Raw genomic sequence first — 21298 nt, 5'->3', positions numbered from 1 at the left:
ACTTTTCTCCTACTTGTTTCACCAACTGAAGACTTATTTTCCTTAATGATCTTCTCTTTTGGGACCAAATACTCCAGAGAATATTAAACCTACTGGAGACTCCACCTTGCTGTCAATTGTTTAATCAGATTTAAAATGAGCTGAGATCAGCCTCAGGGGATGGGGATTATTAGATGTTGAATTGAAAGGAGGGTTACCAAAAACCTGGAACTGGATTAATTTTAAAAATATTTTTATCTCAAAAGGCAGGGGGAAGGGATGCCAGGTTTGGGTTTTCTGTGCGATATATGCATTTCAGAGTGCAATGGTGATCCTCCTCATCCTCCTCCCACTAGAACTTGAATTCTTCCTCTGTACTCAGATATATAAGCTTTCCTTTATGTAGTTAAGAATCAGGCCACTCTGCCATTGCTAGCCATTTCTAAACCAGTATCTGGTATTACTTACCAATCCTTTCATTCACCTTTGTGTTGTCTTCTGCTATTAGGATGTAATAAGCTCCTTGAGGGCAGGTATGGTCTTTATATCCCCAGCACGCAGCACATGCCTGTTACATGGTAATCTCTTAATAGATGCTATTTCTTTTATTCACTCATCCATTCATTAATTCATGCATTGATGCATGGAGTTAAGGTCTTGTCTTTTTCTTCTTAATTTAAGGAATCCTAACAGGAGAGACAGCTAGATAGCTCGGTGGATGGAGCTCTAGGCCTAGAGTCAAGGAGACTCAAATTCAAATCTGGCCTTAGATGCTTACTACTTTATGACCCTGAGCAAGTCAGTTAACCTTGTTTACCTCAGTTTGTTCATCTGTAAAATAAGCTGGAGAAAGAAATAGCAAACCACTCTATCTCTACCAAGCAAACCTCAAATGGGGTCAGAAAGAGATGGACATGAGTGAAAAACAACAGAAGAGGGGAATTGAGGGAAAATGAAGAGGAGGGAAAGAAGAGACATGCAGCGTAGGCTAGATTTCTCAACTCACTGGATTTTTCTTTCTCTCCCTCAATTCAACTTGACAAACATTTATTAAGTGCCTACTACCTATGGAGAGGACACATGGAATAATGACTCGAGGTGTGGCCTTTGCATTGGGAATACCTGTGTTCAGTGATCCAGGCAGCTCTCTAAGACTACAAACTGCAGAACAGTTTTTGATCAGCATCTCCATTGGCAGAGTCAGCTTCCTTAGTGTGAGCTCCCTTCTCTGTGAATGGGGCAGCTAGGTGGTACAGTAGATAAAGTGCTACTCCTAGAGTCGGGAAGACTCATCTTCCTGAGTTCAAATCTGGCCTCAGACATGTAATAGCTGTGTGACCCTGGGCAAGTCACTTAACTATTTACCTCAGTTTCCCCATCTATAAAATGACCTGGAGAAAGAAATGGCAAACCATTCCACTCTCTTTGCCAATAAAACCCCAAATGGGGTCACAAAGAGTTGGATATGACTGAAACAGATGAACAACAACTCTATGAAATCATAAGTCCAGAAAAAAAATGTGTAGGAGGAGACAGCACCTCTGAATTGTAGAAATAGCCAAAAGAAGAGCAGAGCATTTTTCCATCGACAGAAATACATAATTCATACTTAAGAGGGTGGTGGTTGAGGGTCTTAGCTCTTCACCTAGTTTTTCCTTTGCATGCCAACCATATATGATAATGGGAGAGAGGCTGCCTTCAGTACTGGCCTCCAAACATAGTTTTAATGGGTTTGGTGAGTGTTCATGTGAGAGGATTGGTGTGTGTGTGTGTGTGTATGTGTGTGTGTTTGTGTGTGTGTAATATACATGTGTGCACATATTCATGTATAAGAATATGTTTGAGTAAATCGAATCTGATGATTGTAGGACAGATGACACATTTCCTATTTTCAATGGCAGTACAATATTTAAGTGGAGATATGCTTATAAACTTATAAATCTGGGTCAAAAAAGAGATACATACTTAGGACTGAACTGCGAATAGGTGGGAGAACTGTGAATAGGTGAATAGAGTACATGAGTTCCCTGAGAAAGCAGGCATAAAGAAAGTAGGGCAAGCACCTGTGCATAGTCACATTTAAAAGTGAAATCAGGGAAGTCAGCAAAACAAGGAACATGTACAGAGACACAAGGCTGGGCACCATCTTGTTTACACCCCTGATTTTTTAAAGCTTCTCTTCACATCTGTGGATAATTACACAAAAGGTTCAGAAAAGGAATTATCCAGGCTGTCAAAGTATTCCACTCTTCAGAGAGCCTGCCAAAATGTATTCCATTTTATTTACTGCCTTACATATAATTACAATATTCTTGTCACAGTTTGTTTAGTCAATCAGTTTTTTCAATTCCTCCTCTTTTTAGAGAAAAAAAGACATGACAGTTTCACTCTTTTTGGTTCCAGTTCTCTTGTACTACTTACTGTTTTGTGACTTTGGGCAGGCCCCTTAGCCTTTTCAGCCTTAGTTTCCCCACCTTTAACATGGGAATAATAATAATTATGTCACCTTTCTCTAGGATTGTTACGAGGAGGAGATGTCTTTAAAATATGTTCTATATTCCATACAACTGTCATCTGGTATAGCATCAACACCACCACTGCCACCAGCATCACTATTATCTTTATTGTGATTATTATTTTTGGAAATATATGAATTCTGGGGGGCATCCTCTCTGCATCACTAAGGATACTGAATGGCTTATATACAAAGCAGAATTCACCAGAAGACTGAGGCTAGAAACAGTGAGGGCACCTTTGAAAAGTAAGCAGTCTTGTTCCTCCTCACACTTCGAGGCAGGACCTAGCAGGAGATGGCATTTGATGCCCAGGGTTTAGTTGAGTTATGAGGCAGAGGGAGCAGCCAGGCAGAAACAAAGCCATCACAAGAACTTGGGTTAGAATTCAAACTAATTTGGATTTGAAAGAATAAAATAATCATACCTGATTACTTAACTACTTGAAAAAAACCTTGAAAGCTGCAAAGCTGCAGTTAGGGTAATGAGATGATTACAAGTCGTCCTGTAAATTGCTCCATCATAATAAATCTATTAATGTCTGTATTGTTAGGCATCCCATAAATTAAAATTCTTTTAATCTAAGTAAATTTCCAGCAAAGTCAATTAAAATATAGCCTGTTTGTGCATGAGAGCAGAAAGTACATTCAGAGTACACATGGGTATGGTCATGAGTGTTATTGTCTGGTCTAATGTCCAATATCGGTCGAAGTAGATTACTGTAATCACCAACAGATATTGAACTGAGTCTAACTTTGCTTTAGCGATTGTATGATAAGGTATATGATAATAACAATAACTAGCACTTTATTACTATCTAATTTTATACTATGTCTAATTTATAATACATACTTGGTGTTGATTGGTTATCGTCCTTCATTCTTGAAGAGGACCAAAATGACATCACTATGTTAGAGTCAAGTTTCAATGTGTCTGACTGTGGCTGATCAGGCCAATAAAAGCTCAGAATGCTCTATCACAGGTCAGGCACAAATAGTTCATGTGAGCATTTGGGGTGGATTCTTTAAATTTGTGCATCCTGTGTTTCCTTTGATCTGTTTAAATTCTACTTTGCCCATAAAGTACAGCTCCTTCTCTGATGTGGAGATGCCATGCTGAGTGGTCCTTTGGCAACGTCTCACAAGTCACACATCAATTCCAAAGTTCTTAAGAGAGACCTTGAGAGTGTCCTTGTATCACTTTTTCTGACCACCATGTGAATGCTTGCCCTGTCTGAGTTCTCCATAAAATAGTCTTTTTGGCAAGCATATGTTTTGCATTTGAAAAATGTTGCTAGCCCATCGGAGCTGCACTCTCTGAAGCAGAGTTTGAATGCTTGGCAGTTTAGCTCGAGTAAGGATCTAAGTGTCTGGTACCTTATCCCGCCAGGTGATGTTCAGAATCTTCCTAAGACAATTCAAATCGAAGAGATTCAGTTTCCTGGCATGGCACTGGTAGACTGCCCAGGTTTCACAGGCATGCAACAATGAGATCAGCACAGTGGCTCTGTAGACTTCAATTTGGTAGTCAGTCTAATATCTCTTCTCTTCCTTGCTTTTTTTTGGAGCCTCCCAAACACTGAGCTGGCTCTGGCAATGAGTGAGTCAACTTCATTATCAGTGTGTACATCTCTGGAAAGTACACTACCAAGGTAAGTGAACTTATCCAAACCATTCAAAACTTGCCCATTTGCTGTAACTGATGGTTCCACATATGGCTGGTGTGATGGCTGGTGGAGCATCTGTGTTTTCTTGGTGTTAATTTTTAGGCCAAAATTAGCACAAGTAGCAGAGAATCAATCCATACTTTGTCGCATCTCAGTCTTAGAGGCTGAATTGAGTGCACAATCATCTGCAAACAGAAAATCATGCACCAACACTCCCTCCACTTTGGTCTTGGCTTGTAGCCTTTTCAAGTTGAAAAATTTGTCGTTTGAAAATTGTTTGCTTTCCCAACCCTGGCTTGAATATATACTGTAGTATAGCTAATTTATATAAACTTATAACTTATATATTATACTTATAGAAGAATTTATATACTAGATTACATCTAACTTATACACATTTGTAATTTTATAATTATATACTACATGTATATACTAATTTATATGCATTTATGATCTTTATATATACACATATACTATATACACACACACACACACACACACACACACACACACATACTATATACATACTATACTATGCTCTAGATAAGCTATATGATTAGCTCCCCACAACAATTCTTGGTGCTGTTATTATTATGTTATATTCTTATTTGAACTCGGTCTTCAAGTCTCCAAATCCAGAACGCTATTCAATGTATCTCATTACTATATGTCAACGTATATACATATGCATTAGTATTCTTTTAGGTCCTAACCTCAGGGAAACTAGTGAGGTCGTGTTAGCTCATTAGGCTTTTTTGTTGTTGTTTTCAGTTCTTCAGAAGTCTTGGATATACTCTAAATATGAAAACGTTGTTTAAGAATTGGACAATTTTCAACTATTAGGTGAGCATTTTCCTCTACTTTTCAAGTTATAGAAATAAATATCAACCAAATACATATAACTTTAGGTTTTCTTCTACAACATGACAATAGTCAACATTCCTTTTCCCCATCACAGTGTCTTCTTGAGCCCAAGTCATGTTCTCAGCCAGGACTGTATGAGTGGAGAGAAGTTAATAGAACCAAGATATACTCATAGGATCATAGCTCTAGAGCTGGACAGAACCTCAGAAGTCTTTTAGTCCAGCCCTCTTATTTTCAAGTGAGGAAACTGAGACCCAGAGAAGGGAAGTAATGTGCCTAGGGTCATATAAATAATATGCATCAGAAGCAGGATTTGAAACCAGGTGCTTTACCAGTGCTCGTTCTATTGAAGCACACTGTCTCCTCTGTTGTGGAGGTGGAATTTTATTAGATTTGTCAACTGATTGGTTGATTAGGAGGTGGGGTGAGGACAAGAAAAAGTGAAGAGTCAACCATGGATCAGAGAGAAATATGGTAAGAATAATAAATTCTCAGTTGTATGAGTGATTCAGGTTGGCATTTTTCTCACCTCTCTCCTGTTTCATTGGCATTGTCTTAATTCTATGGTCAATCTAAAATGAATACAATGCCAATATTGAATCTAATGTTCTAGATATTTCCTGGTTCCTCTTATTTAAACCTGCAACTCAAAAGCATGCCACACAGGAATGAATTGAAGGAAATAGGGGTGCTTTACCTGAAGACCTCTTAGAGAAAGAAATATTTTCCTAAATTATCCAAAAGGGCATCATGCAGACAAACAGGTTTGTTTTATTTAGCCCTGTGGGGCACCATTGGACAGGACCAAGACACATGAGGAGCAAGTACAAGGAGGTTGTTTTTAAATCAGTACAAGGAAGATTTTCTAGCAATCCGAGCGATGCCAAGGTGGAATAGAATACAGTGTGGAATAGAAAAAGAGGGCTGGATATAAAGTCCCAATATCTGGGTTCAAATCTTGGCTTTGCCACCTTATATCTGTGTGACCTTGAGCAACTATTTTGGCTTCAGTTTCTAATATAGTAGAATGAGGTAGTTGTTCTAAATGTTGTCAAATATCCTTTCATCTCTAAATCTAGAATCTTAGTGTAGCATGAGTGGGCTTGCCTATGAGGCAGAGTCCTTAAAGTATGTCCATTAAAATATTTCTTCAAACTTGTCATACTACTCATACTTCAACAACGACCTAACAAATGGAGACTAAGACCTTCCCCTTCTCTCTTCATCTCACCTCATTTATAAGGTCCTCTATTTGTGTCTCCATACTTGGAGGCAGCTAAATGGAGCAGTGGGAACCAGGCCTTGTGACAGAAACAACAATGTTCAAAACAAACCTCATATTTACTAGATATGTGACCCTGGGAAGTCATTTAATCTTGTTTGTCTCAGTTGCCTCATCTGTAAAATAAGCTAGAGAAGGAAATGGTGAATGCTTCTAGTATCTTTGCCAAGAAAACCCCAAATGGGGTTATGAAGAGTCAGCTATGACTGAACAACATCAACACTCTGGCCCCGTGGTGCGGAACCTGCAGCCTCTAGGCTACATGTAGCCTTCTAGATCCTTGGGTATGACCTTTTGACTAAATCCAAGTTTTACAGAACAAATGCTTTTATTAAGGGTATTTGTTCTGAGAAGTTTGGATTCAGCCAAATGGCTGAATGTGGCCTCAAGGCTGCAGGTTCCCCACCCCTACTTGAGTTTGGTCCCTTCCCAATGGTTTAGTTTTCTTATCCCTTACTCCCTTCAACATACTCTATAATCTGGCTAACCCTATTGTACACAGTTTCTGCAATATAACATTCAATCTTAAATCCCCATGCCCTTGCAATGGCCATCCTCCATGAGTTCCACACTTGCAATGTTCTGCCCTCTCACTTTCACCAGTTTGTTTCTTTGACTTCCTTCCAGACTCAGCTCAAAGAGCACAATCTCAAGCAAGATTTTTCTGGTCTCCTACCTCATCCTAGCTGTGAATGCTTTCACTTTCATTTTACCTTCTATCTGCTCTCTCTATATTTTGTATGTATCTAGTTATTCACATATTCACCCTCTACTAGAAAGTGCACTCCTTTAGGGCAGAGTCTGTTTAGGTTTTCTTCATATCCCTAGCATTTATAATCCCTTGAACATAATAAATGCTTAATAAATGCTTACTGACTGACTGACCTTAGGCAAATCACTTTACCTCTCTAAGCCTCAATTTTCTCATCTGTAAAATGGAAATTATACTTGTATTACTTACTTCACAAGGCTGTTGTGAAGAAAGCTTTTTTCAACCCTTAAAGTGTTATGTAAATTAGTTACTATTAATAATTATTCTTATTCATATATGACCTAGAAATAAAAAGCTCTCAAGCATCCCATGACACCCTATTCCACAACTATGAAACGATATTCCTGGTGATCTTAATGATCCGATCCTTCTGCTTTTAGTTTCTCTCTTTCTTAAGCTAAGAATGTGCATGCATTTTAACAACTTTAATATGAGCTTGTTGAATGGAGGAATATACTTAAATCGATAACCGTGTAAGCAGTCTTCAGCAGGGAGAGTACAATGGGCTAGACGGCCTTTGGATATATGCACAATTCTAATAAATCCACAGTCTCTCTAAGGCAAAGCCCATTTAAGAATATCAACAACTATCTCTCTCTCTCTCTCTCTCTGTCTCTCTCTCTCTCTCTCTCTCTCTCTCTCTCTCTTTCTCTCTCCCTCTGTGTGTGTGTGTGTGTGTGCGCGGGTATTGTTATATGTCTTTGGGTCATAGGATGCTAGAGTCTCTGAAGGCTTGAAGTTGAATATCACCACTGGGGGAAAAGAAAAAAGGCATGTAGTAGGTGTGAACAGGTTACAATGGCCTTGGAAATGTAGAATTTTGGAGGAAAAATATAAAGGATGCTATCAGAGTGATTTGTGACTAGAAAAAATTGGACTGGTCACATGGCAAGAGCAAGTACCAATTAGTACCAATGAACAGTTTTCATACTCCATCAGTATCTATATAACATTAAGGGAATTAAACAAAGGTTCCTAGTATGCTTTCTGAATGCTGGGCAGCAGATTTATGGGAGGACATGGGCAGGAGTTTCACATGCTACGTAAACAAGGATGTATTGCTATCTGTATCATCAAATGGAATACCCACATCAATGAAATTGCCAAACCAATGACACATTGGAAGAATATTGTGTGTGTGTGTGTGATTATATATATAGATGTGTGCATATGTACCCACAAATCTGTACATCTGCATTACATGTTTTCTGTGAAAAACACACACACACATAAACATACATACATACATACATGCTAGCTGACATTTTTATGGTGCTTTAAGACTTCAAAGCACTTTTATATACAGTATCTCATTGGGTCCTTACCACAACCCTGTGAGGTGAATGCTAAAATTATTCCCATTTTCTGGACGAGGAAACTGAGGCTCAGAAAGATTGAATGATTTGCCAAGGGTAACATAGCCATTAATTTGGCTATTACTCTAAGTCCAGCATTCCCTCCACTATTTGCTACTCCTGTTTCCTTTCTGCCTTTCTATCCCTCCTTCTCCTACCCTCCCTATCTCTGTCTCTGTCTCTTTCTGCTCCCAGAGGTATGTATGCATATTTAAAGGGAGAATCTATGTTTATATGCATGTTTCACTGAGGCCTGATGAGCAATTTTAAGTCAGACAGGTGAAGCACAGCGTTTCTCTTACTGTGTTTGCTTAACCCATTAGCTAAATCATCCAAATCGTAGCCAGAAGGTGTTTTTCTCCGTCAGGTTTTACTTCTCAAGGAAATAAAGAAACAAAAAAAAATCTAGTTCCGTAGTAAAGAAAAACGGAAAATACCTAAACTATGCCCTAATTAACAGTTTCTAGTTACTTTTAGGGTTCAGCCAGAGCGCATGATGGATTCGTAGAAGAAAGAGAGAACTCTGAAAGTAAACACTGACATTTCTAAGGCTTTTAGTGTTCAGAAAGTGCTTTTCTCTTAACAACCTTGGAAAGTAAATGGTGTACGTATTTCCCTGGTTGCCAAGACCTAGAATCACAGAGACTTTGGCCACCAATGCTGCCCATTTAAGAGAATAACAGAGACTTTGGAGCCCTTACTGGGAGAATGGAGGATATGTGAGCTGGACTGTTAACAGACATTCTGAGGAGAGCTCAGCCTGCTTGGCGTTCCAGTGGCCTCGAGGAAGGGAAGTTTTAATACAGTTTTAAGTTAATAAGCAGAGGTGGTGGAGAGAGAAGAGAGGGAATGAAAGCAGATGCATATGTGAACCAGAGAAGAAGAGGACAGAAGACATATTGGAGAGGAGTGACCTGGAGCTGGGACCAGGCTAACGGAGCAATAGCTGTGACAGTTGGTGGGAGCAAAGTTCAGTCAACAGCTCTTCTCCCTATTGACCCAGAGAACAGAGGTGATTCTGGCTTTGAACTCCTTTGTAGATGATGCTGTGGTGAAATGTTTACTTTCATTTCATCATTATATGACATTGCTAATAAATTACATGGATATCAACAGTGCTTTTTTCTTAAAACTTAACTTTGAGATTAAATAAAGAAGAATCTAAGCCACAAGTGAAGATATGCCCCTGACTCTTGGCATAGGGCATAATCTAATTAGAGAAAGAGTTTTTATAAATCTGGTAATTTCTGAGAATATCCTAAAGCAAATGCATTAGACTGTCTTTGAGCCCAGTGAAAGGAAATTTTTAAAGATGTGCCAGTAAGCAGATTAAAGGAACAGAGGATGGTGAGTTTGTCTCCAAGTTCACTTTTCACAGCCTGGCGTCGTATATACTCACCTTATAGGTTTTGAACTGAAGTCTTCCTCACTCCAGGCCCAGTGTTTTATCCACTAACCTAGTTTTTTTTAGGTAGTTGCAAAAGTCTCTGGGTTTTAGGAGTAGACCCAGAGGATAAAAGTAGGATTATTATATGATTATTGTAAAGAGGCAAGAAAAGAGTTGAAGAGATGTTCAGTGATTACTTGTAGTTCAAGACCAGGAAAAAACATCCATCTGAATTTAAAAAATAACTAGACCCAGTTTATTATTCCAAATATCTTCTACTGCCATTGATATACTGGAAGTAGAGGGTAAGTATGGACAATTGCTCTCCAGAGCCTACATGCCTTTGTCTTCTGAGGAGGGGTTAATTAAAACATCAACAAAAATAGGAGAGGGCCTATGTCGCTATGGGGATAAACATGGAAAGTTTGAATCAGCCATGTGACAGGATCATTATAGCACTGACATACATCTGAGTCAGGAAAAAAAGAAGCATATGTATGGAAAGATCAGGATTTTGGAATTGTTCTGCTTCTGAAGATTACCCCAAATCATGTCAAAGATGCTTACAGTTTCTAGAGAACCAAAATGGTGGTGGTGGGAGACTACAGCAAAATGTGTTATATTCATCCATTCCAACATGGAGTAGAAAGGGAAAGACATGGTTTGGTAATGTGGCAAATCAGAGACTGAGAGAAGAACAATAAAGCCTGAGGAGCTGGATGAAGTTAGTAGATGTGGAACAATCTCCTGCTGTCATGATACATTTTCATAAGCTGAAGGCACATCTAATTAACTGGTCTCGAATTTGCAGAAAGGCCTCAATTTTGAGAAGTTGCTAGAAAGATTAAATTGCTTTGAGGGGTATATCTGAGCATTAATGAGTGATTTAAGTTGGGAAAGACCAACTGACTAGCTCCAGACCAGCTCATGTATGGATCACAGAACCAAACCGGAATTAATCTAAATCTATAAATATCAGCATCCTCAGTTTACAGATGAGGAAACAGAAGCACAGGCACATGAAATGAATTCCACATGGTCACCCAGACTGCAAATGGCAGAACTACAACTTACAACCGAGCCTTCCGACTTTCCAAAACCAGCTTTCTTTTTTCTATGCCATCCTATACCACCTCAGGATCTGAAGTTCAAGGCCATGGCCAGTACTGACATCTGACAAAGCTGTGCCCTTCACTCCCACCCCTCACCTCTGTTCTGTCCTGTTTCCATTTAGCATACTTCCCCTAAAACAAGCTGCCATCCAATGATTTTAACAGTTATCAAAATTGCAATTTCTAGGCACTTAAAGAGTTGCAGATGAGTTGTAATCAGATTTCTTGTCATTGCTATACACCCATTATTGTAATATGCATAACGGCTCAGGTATCATGCTCAATCTATTTAGCAACATGACATTTATCATCAGGGCACCAAAAAGCTTTTCCTCATTCTCATCCATCAACCATTCGGTTATGCATTTTCTTTAAACTAACTAGCTCTGTGAGCACTTAGGAAGGATGATAAGGATGCAGATTTCATTAAAACTGAAAAGAGGAGTCAGTGCGGTTTAGGACAAAAGGCACTTAGAATCAGAAAACTAGGGTTTGAATCCTTGATCAGCTGATAATTAACAGTGTGACTTTGGGCAAGTCATTTGACTTCTTTCATGTTGATTTTCTTCCTTTATAAAATAGGGATAATAATATTTCTACTACCTACTTTGCAGGATTGTTGGAAGGAAAACACTTTATAAGCCTTAAAATTATTTTTAATAAATTTGAGTTATCATTATTTAGTTATTATGATTATTAATTTATTAATTATTATTTAGTTATTATTATTATTTAGTTGTTTCTTCATATTATCCATTAAAATAAAACCAACAGATCTGAGATTTCTCTGATCCTAGAAATACTTAGTAAGCCAACCGCTTCCTCCAATACAGGTCACTATCTATTCCATAATTGATAGTTGCGTGGGTCATCAAGGTGATATGACTTTCCCAGGATCACTCAGCCATTTAGTCATCCTGGAGCCCTAAAGTGAAGTCAGGTCTTCCTCATCCCAAGATGTTCTGTTTATTATGCTCCTCTGCCTCTTTGCATATTATAGGTAGTTTTTTTTAAATAAATGAATATTTTCTTTTACTTCAAGGAATCATGGTTCTATTAATGTGGGGCCTGCCTGAATCTTCACAAATCGCAACACTCTAGGCCTTAGTAGATGGTCACTGTGTGTGTTACCCAGGCCAAAAAATTCAGCACCAGTCAATTTGGTAAAGAGTTTGTGGAAACTCATATAGGGTGGATCTTGTACTGAAAAAAAAAAAAACATTGTCCATAGCCAAACCCTTCCTGAAAGACTTCCCCACTTGGTGGGACCTGATGCAACACTGATTTAAGAATCTGAGGGCATTTGCAAGCCACAATAAGGTATCCAAATAGGTCTGGAGTGGAGGATGACTGAATTAAACAAACAAAAACTTCTCTCTTGTCTTTCTAAGTTTTTTCTGCATCCAGAGGAACAACCAAGCTGTTGTTTTGTTTTCCAAGGTATTTGCCTTTTAACTCCTTATGACAATGAGTCATAGCTACATAAGTGGTTCCAAAGGCCTCCTTGTGCATGAGACTAGTGATGTTAAATGCATATGGGGGTTCATTAATGGCCTTGTGAAACACTAAGTAGAGGCGTGGGTGTCTGTAAGGCAGAGGATATTTCCTGATTGCTTGTCGTGCACTTGATTTCATCACTAATAAGGCATCCTTGCTGAGCCTCACTAAGGGAGAGCTGTAGCTAATGAGACATTGCATGAACGATAAACAAGTACAGTCTCCTGCCATTCTCCCAGTGGGCTTTTTGTTCATTTTCTTAGATTGGGTGATTTAAAAGGAGAGATGTTGTTCTTTGTTGGCCTAACTCTAGGACTGTATGTGCCTTCCTAAAGTAATCAGATGAGGTCTAGGGCATTTTCAGTGATCCTCGTTAGTTACCTCCTTTCCATATTCCCTCTTCCCTCTCCCATATAAGCCATTAATACAGATGTAAGAAAACAGTAAGTTTACCAGAAGTGAAGAACTTTTTTTAACTTTTTGGTGGGACACAGCATAGCGCAGTGAATAGGTTAATGGAAATTGGAGTTACTTGCTTTCATCATTTTCTCGATGAATTTGGATTTGTGTGTTCCTGGTTCAAATCCTGGCTCTGATATCTACTACTTATATCTATGCTGCCCTGGGAGAGCTTCTTCCACTATCTGGGAATCAGTTTTCTTCCTCTCCCTATCCCCAGTAAATGGCTCTATTCATATAAAAAACTTCCTTTCCATTACTCCTACTCTCATCAATACAATGCCTTATCATCTCTGACTGCTGTCTATGATGGTGCTGAATGAAGGGGAGGAGGAGAAAAGTAGAGAGAAGATGTGAGTTATTTCCCATGGCAATGTATAAAATGGAAATAATCATGGATGGGGGAGGGGTAGTATCTAGAACTATGATTTCATCTGTGGTGGAGAATTACTGATTTGAGAACTACCTCTACTGATATGTGTCAGAAACTTGTCTATTACTAAGAATCTTTGAGATAGCAGCTAGGTGGAACAGTAGATAGATAACTGCGTGATAAAGTATCCTCACCTGGGGGTTCTCCATACCAATGAAATCACACTTCTAGCACCCATACCTAACCCACACTGTTGAGATAATCATCTGTATCCTATGGCCCAATGTATAGGTGTACCCTAGGGCACCTTCCTTGGCCCATCTTTCTTCTATCTCTTCAATGATAAGGGTCAACTATCACCTCTCTGTCAGTATTCTATACCTCTCCTCCTTTCCTGTACCCAAACCACTGGAAGAAGCTGTCCACTCTCATTGCCTAAACTTTTTCCCTTCCCAGACTTCTTTGGTAACTTGCAATCCTGCCCTCCCCCCATTTTATTGATAATGTGTTCTTTAGGGTTTCCGATGACCTCTTTTAGGCTAAATCTGCTGGCTTTTTATCAATTGTAATTTTTTGACATCTCCAAAACAAGAGTAATGACCACTGCCTTTTTCTGAATATTCTCTCTCTTTTCACAGTTTTTGAGGAACCACTCTGTCTCTTTCTTCCTCTGAGACAGATCCTTGGGGCAGCTAGGTGGCTTAGTGAATAGAGTACTGGCTCTGGAGTCAGGAGGACCTGAGTTCAAATCTAGCCTCAGACACTTGACTTGTACTAGTTGTGTGACCTTGGGCAAGTCACTTAACCCCAATTGCCTGGTCCTCCCCCCACCTCCAAAAAACAAAAACAAAAAAAGACAGATCCTTCTCTATCTCCTTTGCAAATTCATCAACCATGTCCTGCTCTCTGTGTGTGAGTGCACCCCACACCTCTGTTCTGGGTCCTTTCCTCTTTCTATACTTTTTCAATGATATCATTAGTTTCTATGGATTTAAATGTCATCTACAAGAAAATAACTCTTAAAGCTACATATCCAACCATTATCTCTCTCCTGAGCTCCAGTCCCATATTTCCAAATGCTTTCTGTACATCTGTACTTGGCAGTCCCATCTCAAGCTCAATAGGTGGGAAAGAGAACTCATTCATTTTCTTCCTAATTCTAATACTTCCCTTTACTTCCTTATTTCTGTCCAGGACACCATTATTCTTCTGAGCCCCCATATCTTTACTCTTCAAGCCCCTAAGTCTTTACTCTCCCTTACCACTATACACCATTAATCAACTTCTTATTAATTTGACCTCCACAACATTTCTCACAACTGTCCCCTTCTCTCTATTCATGTGTTGCAATATCAGTTCAAGACCTCATTACCTTATATCTGAACTAAATGACCTGATTTCTATTCCCTGAATTCACCATTCTTTTTCCACCTCTGTGCCTTTGCACAGGCTGTCTCCTAAGCCTAGAATATTCTTCCTCCTCATGTAATCTGACACCTCTCACAATCTCTGGCTTACTTTAATTCTCAGCTAGTTTCTGTTGCTTCTTACATTAGACTTTTTCTGATGCCCTCACTGCTCTCTTTTCTGAAATTATTTTGATTTACTTTCTATATATTTAATATTTATTGTATGTATCTATTCTGTGTAAAAGTACAGTTTTATGTATTTATACTTAATATCTACTCAATGTATCTGTTGTATTCCTCCAGGAGAATATAGGATAGAGGTATTTCTCATCCTTTTTATATCAAGCAACCAGTACTTGGTAATTCAACTAGCGATTGAGTGGTGATTAATCTCTTTGAACTTGCCTATTTTGCTTGTTTTACAGGTAGAGGAATCACTATGTGGGGCGTGACCCCATATGGGGTCACGACCCCCAGTTTAAGAAGTGCTGAAGATTCACCAGTGGAAAAAGTTTTAAGAAGCCCTAGTAAAGAAGCTGAATATCATGGTCTGAGGGTTAGAGCCATATTATTCTATTGGCTATTTTTTATTATAGATACAATGAAAATAGTGTGGAAAATAAGCCTTTACCAAAGAGTTTTCTGCTGACGATAAAAACTGATTTATATAAAGTAAATGGGGGATAGAGTATTTGATTAATTCTATATTTAAAAGTCACAACATCCATGCTCTGGCATTCTTCTCTGAAAAGTATTATAATGCAATATAATATCCAATACCCTGAAACCATTTGAGTAAAACTTGATATGTGCATGGTAGGGATGGGAGTGACACTTTCACTGTCTCAGGGCCATTGATATGAATGTTAATATATTATGCTCATGTTGGATAACAGTCAGGATCACAAAAGATCTCTACCATCTAGAGCAATGAAAAATATGTATAAAATGAAATGAAATGGAAATAAATGTGAGGTCCTGTGCTTGGGTTCAAAAAGTTAATTGTTGAAGTACAAGATAGAGGAGGCATATTTAGACAATAGTATATAGAAAAAATATCCAGGGTTTCTGTTGACTATAAGCGCAACACGAATCATAAAGTCCCTGTATTTTGAAAACCTTAAAGAGCTGTAGGAATGTCTATTATGATTCTTGTTGTCAATTATCAACATTACCATCATGTTTTTGTTTGTTTGTTTGTTAAAGTATGTAGTGTTAGGTTTGAAGTCAAGATCACCTGAGTTAAAATGTTATCTCTGATACATACTACCAGTGTGACCCTGGATATGGTCATTTAGCATACATATGCCTTAAATAGCTTCCACGTAGAAATCAGATGGGTGATAATCTGCTCTTGTGGAGGGTGTTCCCACATAGAGATGAAATTACAGCTCTTTCCCAAATTTGTATAATTGACATACTACTTGACTCATTGAGTTGTTTTGATGATTTCATAGGATAAAATCTGAAAAAACTTTTGCAAACTGAAAGTTGTAACAAAATGTAAGCAAAATATAAGCAGTAATTACTTCTAATCATTACATATGAACCCTATGATAAAATAATTTGATTTGAGATGTCTGTTTATTGATAAACTCATGAACAGTCTTTGCCTTGTTCTATTGGCTCATCCATATGGCTCTTGTAGGGTGTGGAGCTTTAAGATCATGATAAAAGGAGACACTACTATATGTATTTTAGCAAATTGGATTACAGGACATCATTTAACTTAGTTTTGTAAAATGAAGCAGGATTTCATGTAGTTTATAATGTAGGATATTATGGTAATAGCTCAGTAGAGGGTCTACGGCAAGTTCCATTATCAGATCTCACATTGAATGCTTAAGATAAAAGATGGGCTTTGGTTAAATTTTAAATTACTCTGCATTTCCATGGAAAGAACTTCAAATCTGGAGATGATTTTAGTTCGAATTCTGTCTGTGCCACTACCTGGGTGACCTAGACAATTGTCTTTCCCTCTCTGGGTCTGAGATTAGATTAGATCATTTCAAAGGTTCCTTATAGTGCTAAGCCTATGATCTCAAGATTTTATGATTTTTTTTTCTAAGAATCCAAGGTCACTGAATGGGGAACCTATTAAAAAACACTAATCTAACATTTAAAATTAATTAACAGTATTCTTTTGATGTATAGCGCTATACAAAATACTTCATTCATGGCAATGCATTTTTCCTATCATATATATATATATATATATATATGTATACACACATACATACATATATATACACACAAACATACATATACATATACACACATATGGTATATATTTGTGTATGTATGTGTGTGTTTGTGTGTGTGTATCTGTGTGTATGGATGTGATGTCATACACCAGTTTTAGCCAAAATAAAATCATATGCAGTCCTAATTTTAATATTCATTAATTCCTAATTTTATATCATCACATTGTTTAGGTAGAGAAACATAAAAAGTCTCTAGATAAGTTAGGCATTGTTTTCCTTGAGGCATTAGAAATATAGATGTCTCTGCTTTTGAAAAGCTTATATTTTAATTGTGGCAAAAGGTCTAGGTGATCAGACTGGTACAATGAAGTATTCGTCACCTCATGGGCCACATTTTACTCTATTTTTATTTCATTCTAAGGGACATTGACATAATCAGAAGTAACCCAGCTAATGGGATGTTTCCTATTAATTCAGAATTTTACCATTTGTTTTTGTACTTGTTTGGGTTATATTCTTTTTTGGGGGGTTATATTCTTTATAAAGGTCATGGGAATATGTGGCCCTGGCTATTTCACCAAGATCAATAGGCAATAAAAAGCATGTTATAACCTCCCTGAGCAAGGGACCATTGAGCAAACAACACAGCTTATTGGAAATGACCTTGTTATGTTATAAACATGTACGTGTTTTCATTGATAAGTAAAAAGGCTGTAAACCTTAAGACTAGTATGGGGCAAGTAAAATTGATAACTCCAGCAAATGTATTAGTTTTCTATACAGATCTGGAGTCAAATTCTTCCCTTACATAGGTAATCACATCCTATCTTTACGGAAGCTGATGGTAAGCCTTTAACCAGTCATTGTGTTGCAGTGAGGGGAAAAAATAAAAACAATATTTGAAATCAAAAGAACTAGGAATTTTAATTTAAATTTGAATCCACGATCTACTACTTACTACCTGTGTGGCCCTGGGCCAATCACTTTAGCTCTCTGGGCCATCCTAATGTGTAGGATGAGGGGATTGGACCATAAAATGTCTCAGGCCTCATGCCAATTCTAAATCTATGATCCTATATCTTGGAAGATAATCTATATGAATTGTTGCAGTTGAAAGCAATCAGCACCTTGTAACTAACTTGCTGCTGATTATTCTCTCTAAACTTACCTAGTCTGATTCTTCGATGATAGACCATACATCACTAAGCCTGTGTTTTGTAGCTTTTTCTAGCCAAAGCTTGTGATCCATTATCCTTATAATAAAAATCCATTATTCTTAGAGAACACAGAGTGCCCTCCACTCTACAGGGAGGCACCAAAAAAGGACTTAGGTAGAGCTTCTTGATTAGAATACATCAAACATTCAGTATCAGTCTCAACTAAATCCATTTTCATGTATAAAAATGATGACATTTGAATTGATGATGTTAAAATCAAGGATCTTATGTGCAAAACATTAAATGACTTGCCCAAGGTCTCACAGATGGTAAGTAGTAAATCCTAGATTAAAACTTAGGTTTTTTGACTCTAAATCCAAAACCTTTTCCACTCTTCTGTGCAGCCTACCCAATACATAGCACGTAGGGCATCCCTCTCATACATGGGACCACAGGACAGCTACCCTATGTTCAGGTACCCCGAGATCCAAATTCACTCAAAACTGTTACCCTAGAGATCCCCACTTTTGGTATTACTCTTTTAGCTAATCAGCTAGAGGAAATAATTATTTCTGAGAAAAGACATTTAACATGATAGTATAACTTAGTAAGATCAAAATGGAACATTTCATCCCATAAAACATTGTATACATGCTACCATAAATATACATACCATCAGTGGGGAGAATGAGAACATATGGGGATCATGAATGAGAGCTTCATAAGTATGTCATGGCATATGAATGGAGAGGTAACCTCAGTTGCCAGCCCTATCAAAAAACCAATGTCTTCTGGTGATGCTATTGTGCTATTCTTACTGGGCCACTTGCCTGCTGGATGGAGCACATCCACAAAGTGTGTTGCTCTATTTCCTGATGGATTCATAATGATGACAATATCTACTGGGCATTTAGTCTCATCTGAGCTTCCCTTCTTTCATCTCCAGTGGTCTTGTGGTGGCCACTTGTCTTAAATGATTTCAAGGAACCTGCTAGATACAGTTTCTGCTGTTACCAGCTTCTTGAAATCACAAGGTCACTAGGAAGCCTTCTCAGCTTCACTCTGGTAGAACATAGTGGCTAGAATGTCTCCATAGTAAGGACAGGCTGACCGCTCTTTAGACATGGTCACCACACCTAGCTACCAAAAGCCTACACTAAGATTTGCTTTTGCTTCCATTTTGAACTACTATGCCCAGATAGATACAATAACCTCCCTGCCCCAGTTCCACACAACTATCTTATGTTGTGTTTTAGGGGTGGGAAGCCTGTGGCCTTGGGGTCACACGTGGCCTTCTAGGTCCTTTGGTGTAGCCTTTTAACTGAGTCCAAGTTTTATAGAACAAATCCTTCTATTAAGGGGATTTGATCTGTGAAGTTTGGATTCAGTCAAAGGGCTGTACTTGAGGACCTAGAGGGCCACATGTGGCCTCAAGACCCCAGGTTCCCTACAACTGAGTCATTTCCAAGGACGTCTCTGACTTTGCATACAAATGAATTTTTGTTGGAAAATAAAAGCTAAGCTAAGGGAGTCAAGCTATCTCATCTATCTTGTCCTTTCTCTTAATCTTTGTTATACGCATTTGAAAGAAACAAAATCTCCTTGGATTGGGTATTCTATTTTCATATGTGTTTAGGGTGAACCTTACTGTCTCTAAAGATTTCTTCATTGTGTCTTTCTACCTCTCCCCTGTTCATAAGAGGTATGAGCAGTACATGTCACACACATGTATAAAGTCTATCTTACATAAACACAGTCAATGAATTTAGAGGACAGAACCACATTTATGAAATTTGGCAAACTGTAGGCAACTATAACATAAATAGGTCAAAATCTTGTGGTATAGATAATGGAACTCCACTTGTATTTTACCATAAGACAAAATGTGCCCAAACTTTCTACTTAATTCATAGGCCAGACCCCTGCAAGGCCTAAGCATAACCTTCTCATATTGAAAGCACTGTCCTATGGTAGGACAAATAGCACAGGTTCACAAATATGGTACTGAAAGGGCTCATAAGCTGTCTAGTCCAACCTCCTCTGAGCAAACTGAGATCCAGGGAATTTAAGTGACTTTGTCCAAGGTCACATAAGCTTCTGAGGCAAGATTTGAACCCAATTTCTCTAATTCAAGAACTAGTGATTTTCCCAGTGTACCATGCTGCTTCCTTGAAATTGGACTGAGTCCCAAGACTTGAACTTTAGTCCTTTCTCTGCTATTCATTAGCTGTAAGATATTGGACATGTTGTTTCACCTTTAGGAATATTAGTTTCCTCACCTTCAAAATGAATGGATTTGTCTAGAATATGATTTCTAAGCCATTTTTTTTATCACTAACATTCAGTGATTATAAGAACTTCTGAGTGATTTTACCACTGATTTCCAGTCTGGCCTTAGAAAAACCATTTAACCTCTGGTCTATAAATCATAATTAACCTTTCTTAAATTAGCTCAAGGTATTCAAGTGATCGGTGTCTGCCAGACTATTTGCCTCAGAAATCCTGTCATGCTCAGATTCATTTGGGATAAAACGATTAAGAAGTGCAAGAGTACTCAATTTTCAATTAAAAATGCCAATGCTCCCTCTTGCCCAAAATAGACCCAGGAGCAGCTGGCTCACAGATGCTCCCTGAGATGCCTCAGCCTGAAGTCCTGGGAGCTATTATAGCTTCTGAAGAAGCCAGCTCCTTCTCCACTCTTGAGGGCCAGGCCAGCCTTCTGTGCAGCCTCCTGGCCAGGGATAGGGGCACAGATGACAATCAGGCAGGACTGCCGGCCAGGACCATTGGGCATCTCTCCTTATAGCTAAGAAAGGAAACAAGAGCCTCTGTGGCTGATACAGAGTCAGTCAGAGACTTAGTAGTTTATGTGGTACAGCTGCTAAGATTGAACATTGATGGGGCGGAGCCAAGATGGCGGCAGGTAAGCAGGGACTAGAGTGAGCTCCGTACCGAGTCCCTCCAAAAACCTATAAAAAATGGCTCTGAACCAATTCTAGAATGGCAGAACCCACAGAACAGCAGAGTGAAGCAGGGCTCCAGTCCAGGACAGCCTGGATGGTCTCTGGGTGAGGTCTATCCCACACGGAGCTGGGAGCGGGGAGCTGGGAGCTGGGAACGGAGTGGAGCAGAGCCCAGCCTGAGCGGCATGGAACAACTAAACTTGGAGTCAGGCGGATGGGGCCCCTAGTGCCCTGAATATGTGAGCTGCAGCAGTTATGAGACTTCTCAACCCACAAATACCAAAGACTACGGAGAAGGTTAGTGGG

The 21298-nt window shown here is 38.7% G+C and overlaps 1 protein-coding gene across 1 annotated transcript in view; it reads right to left on the bottom strand.

The window, feature by feature from the left end:
* The window catches only part of GRM5 (glutamate metabotropic receptor 5), a 226464-nt gene extending 205641 nt beyond the window's left edge, over nucleotides 1-20823 (bottom strand). Inside the window, exon 1 of the mRNA XM_036743916.1 lies at nucleotides 20651-20823. Within this exon, the coding sequence (XP_036599811.1) occupies nucleotides 20651-20823 (173 nt within the window). The remainder of the gene's footprint in view (nucleotides 1-20650) is intronic.
* Between the last annotated feature and the right edge of the window lie 475 nt (nucleotides 20824-21298).

Source organism: Trichosurus vulpecula, chromosome 2 (genome assembly GCF_011100635.1).
Source record: "Trichosurus vulpecula isolate mTriVul1 chromosome 2, mTriVul1.pri, whole genome shotgun sequence".
In the NCBI taxonomy this organism is placed as follows: domain Eukaryota; kingdom Metazoa; phylum Chordata; class Mammalia; order Diprotodontia; family Phalangeridae; genus Trichosurus; species Trichosurus vulpecula.
The sequence above is the reverse complement of the archived record's forward strand: the minus strand, read 5'-3'. Positions and strand labels throughout refer to the sequence as shown.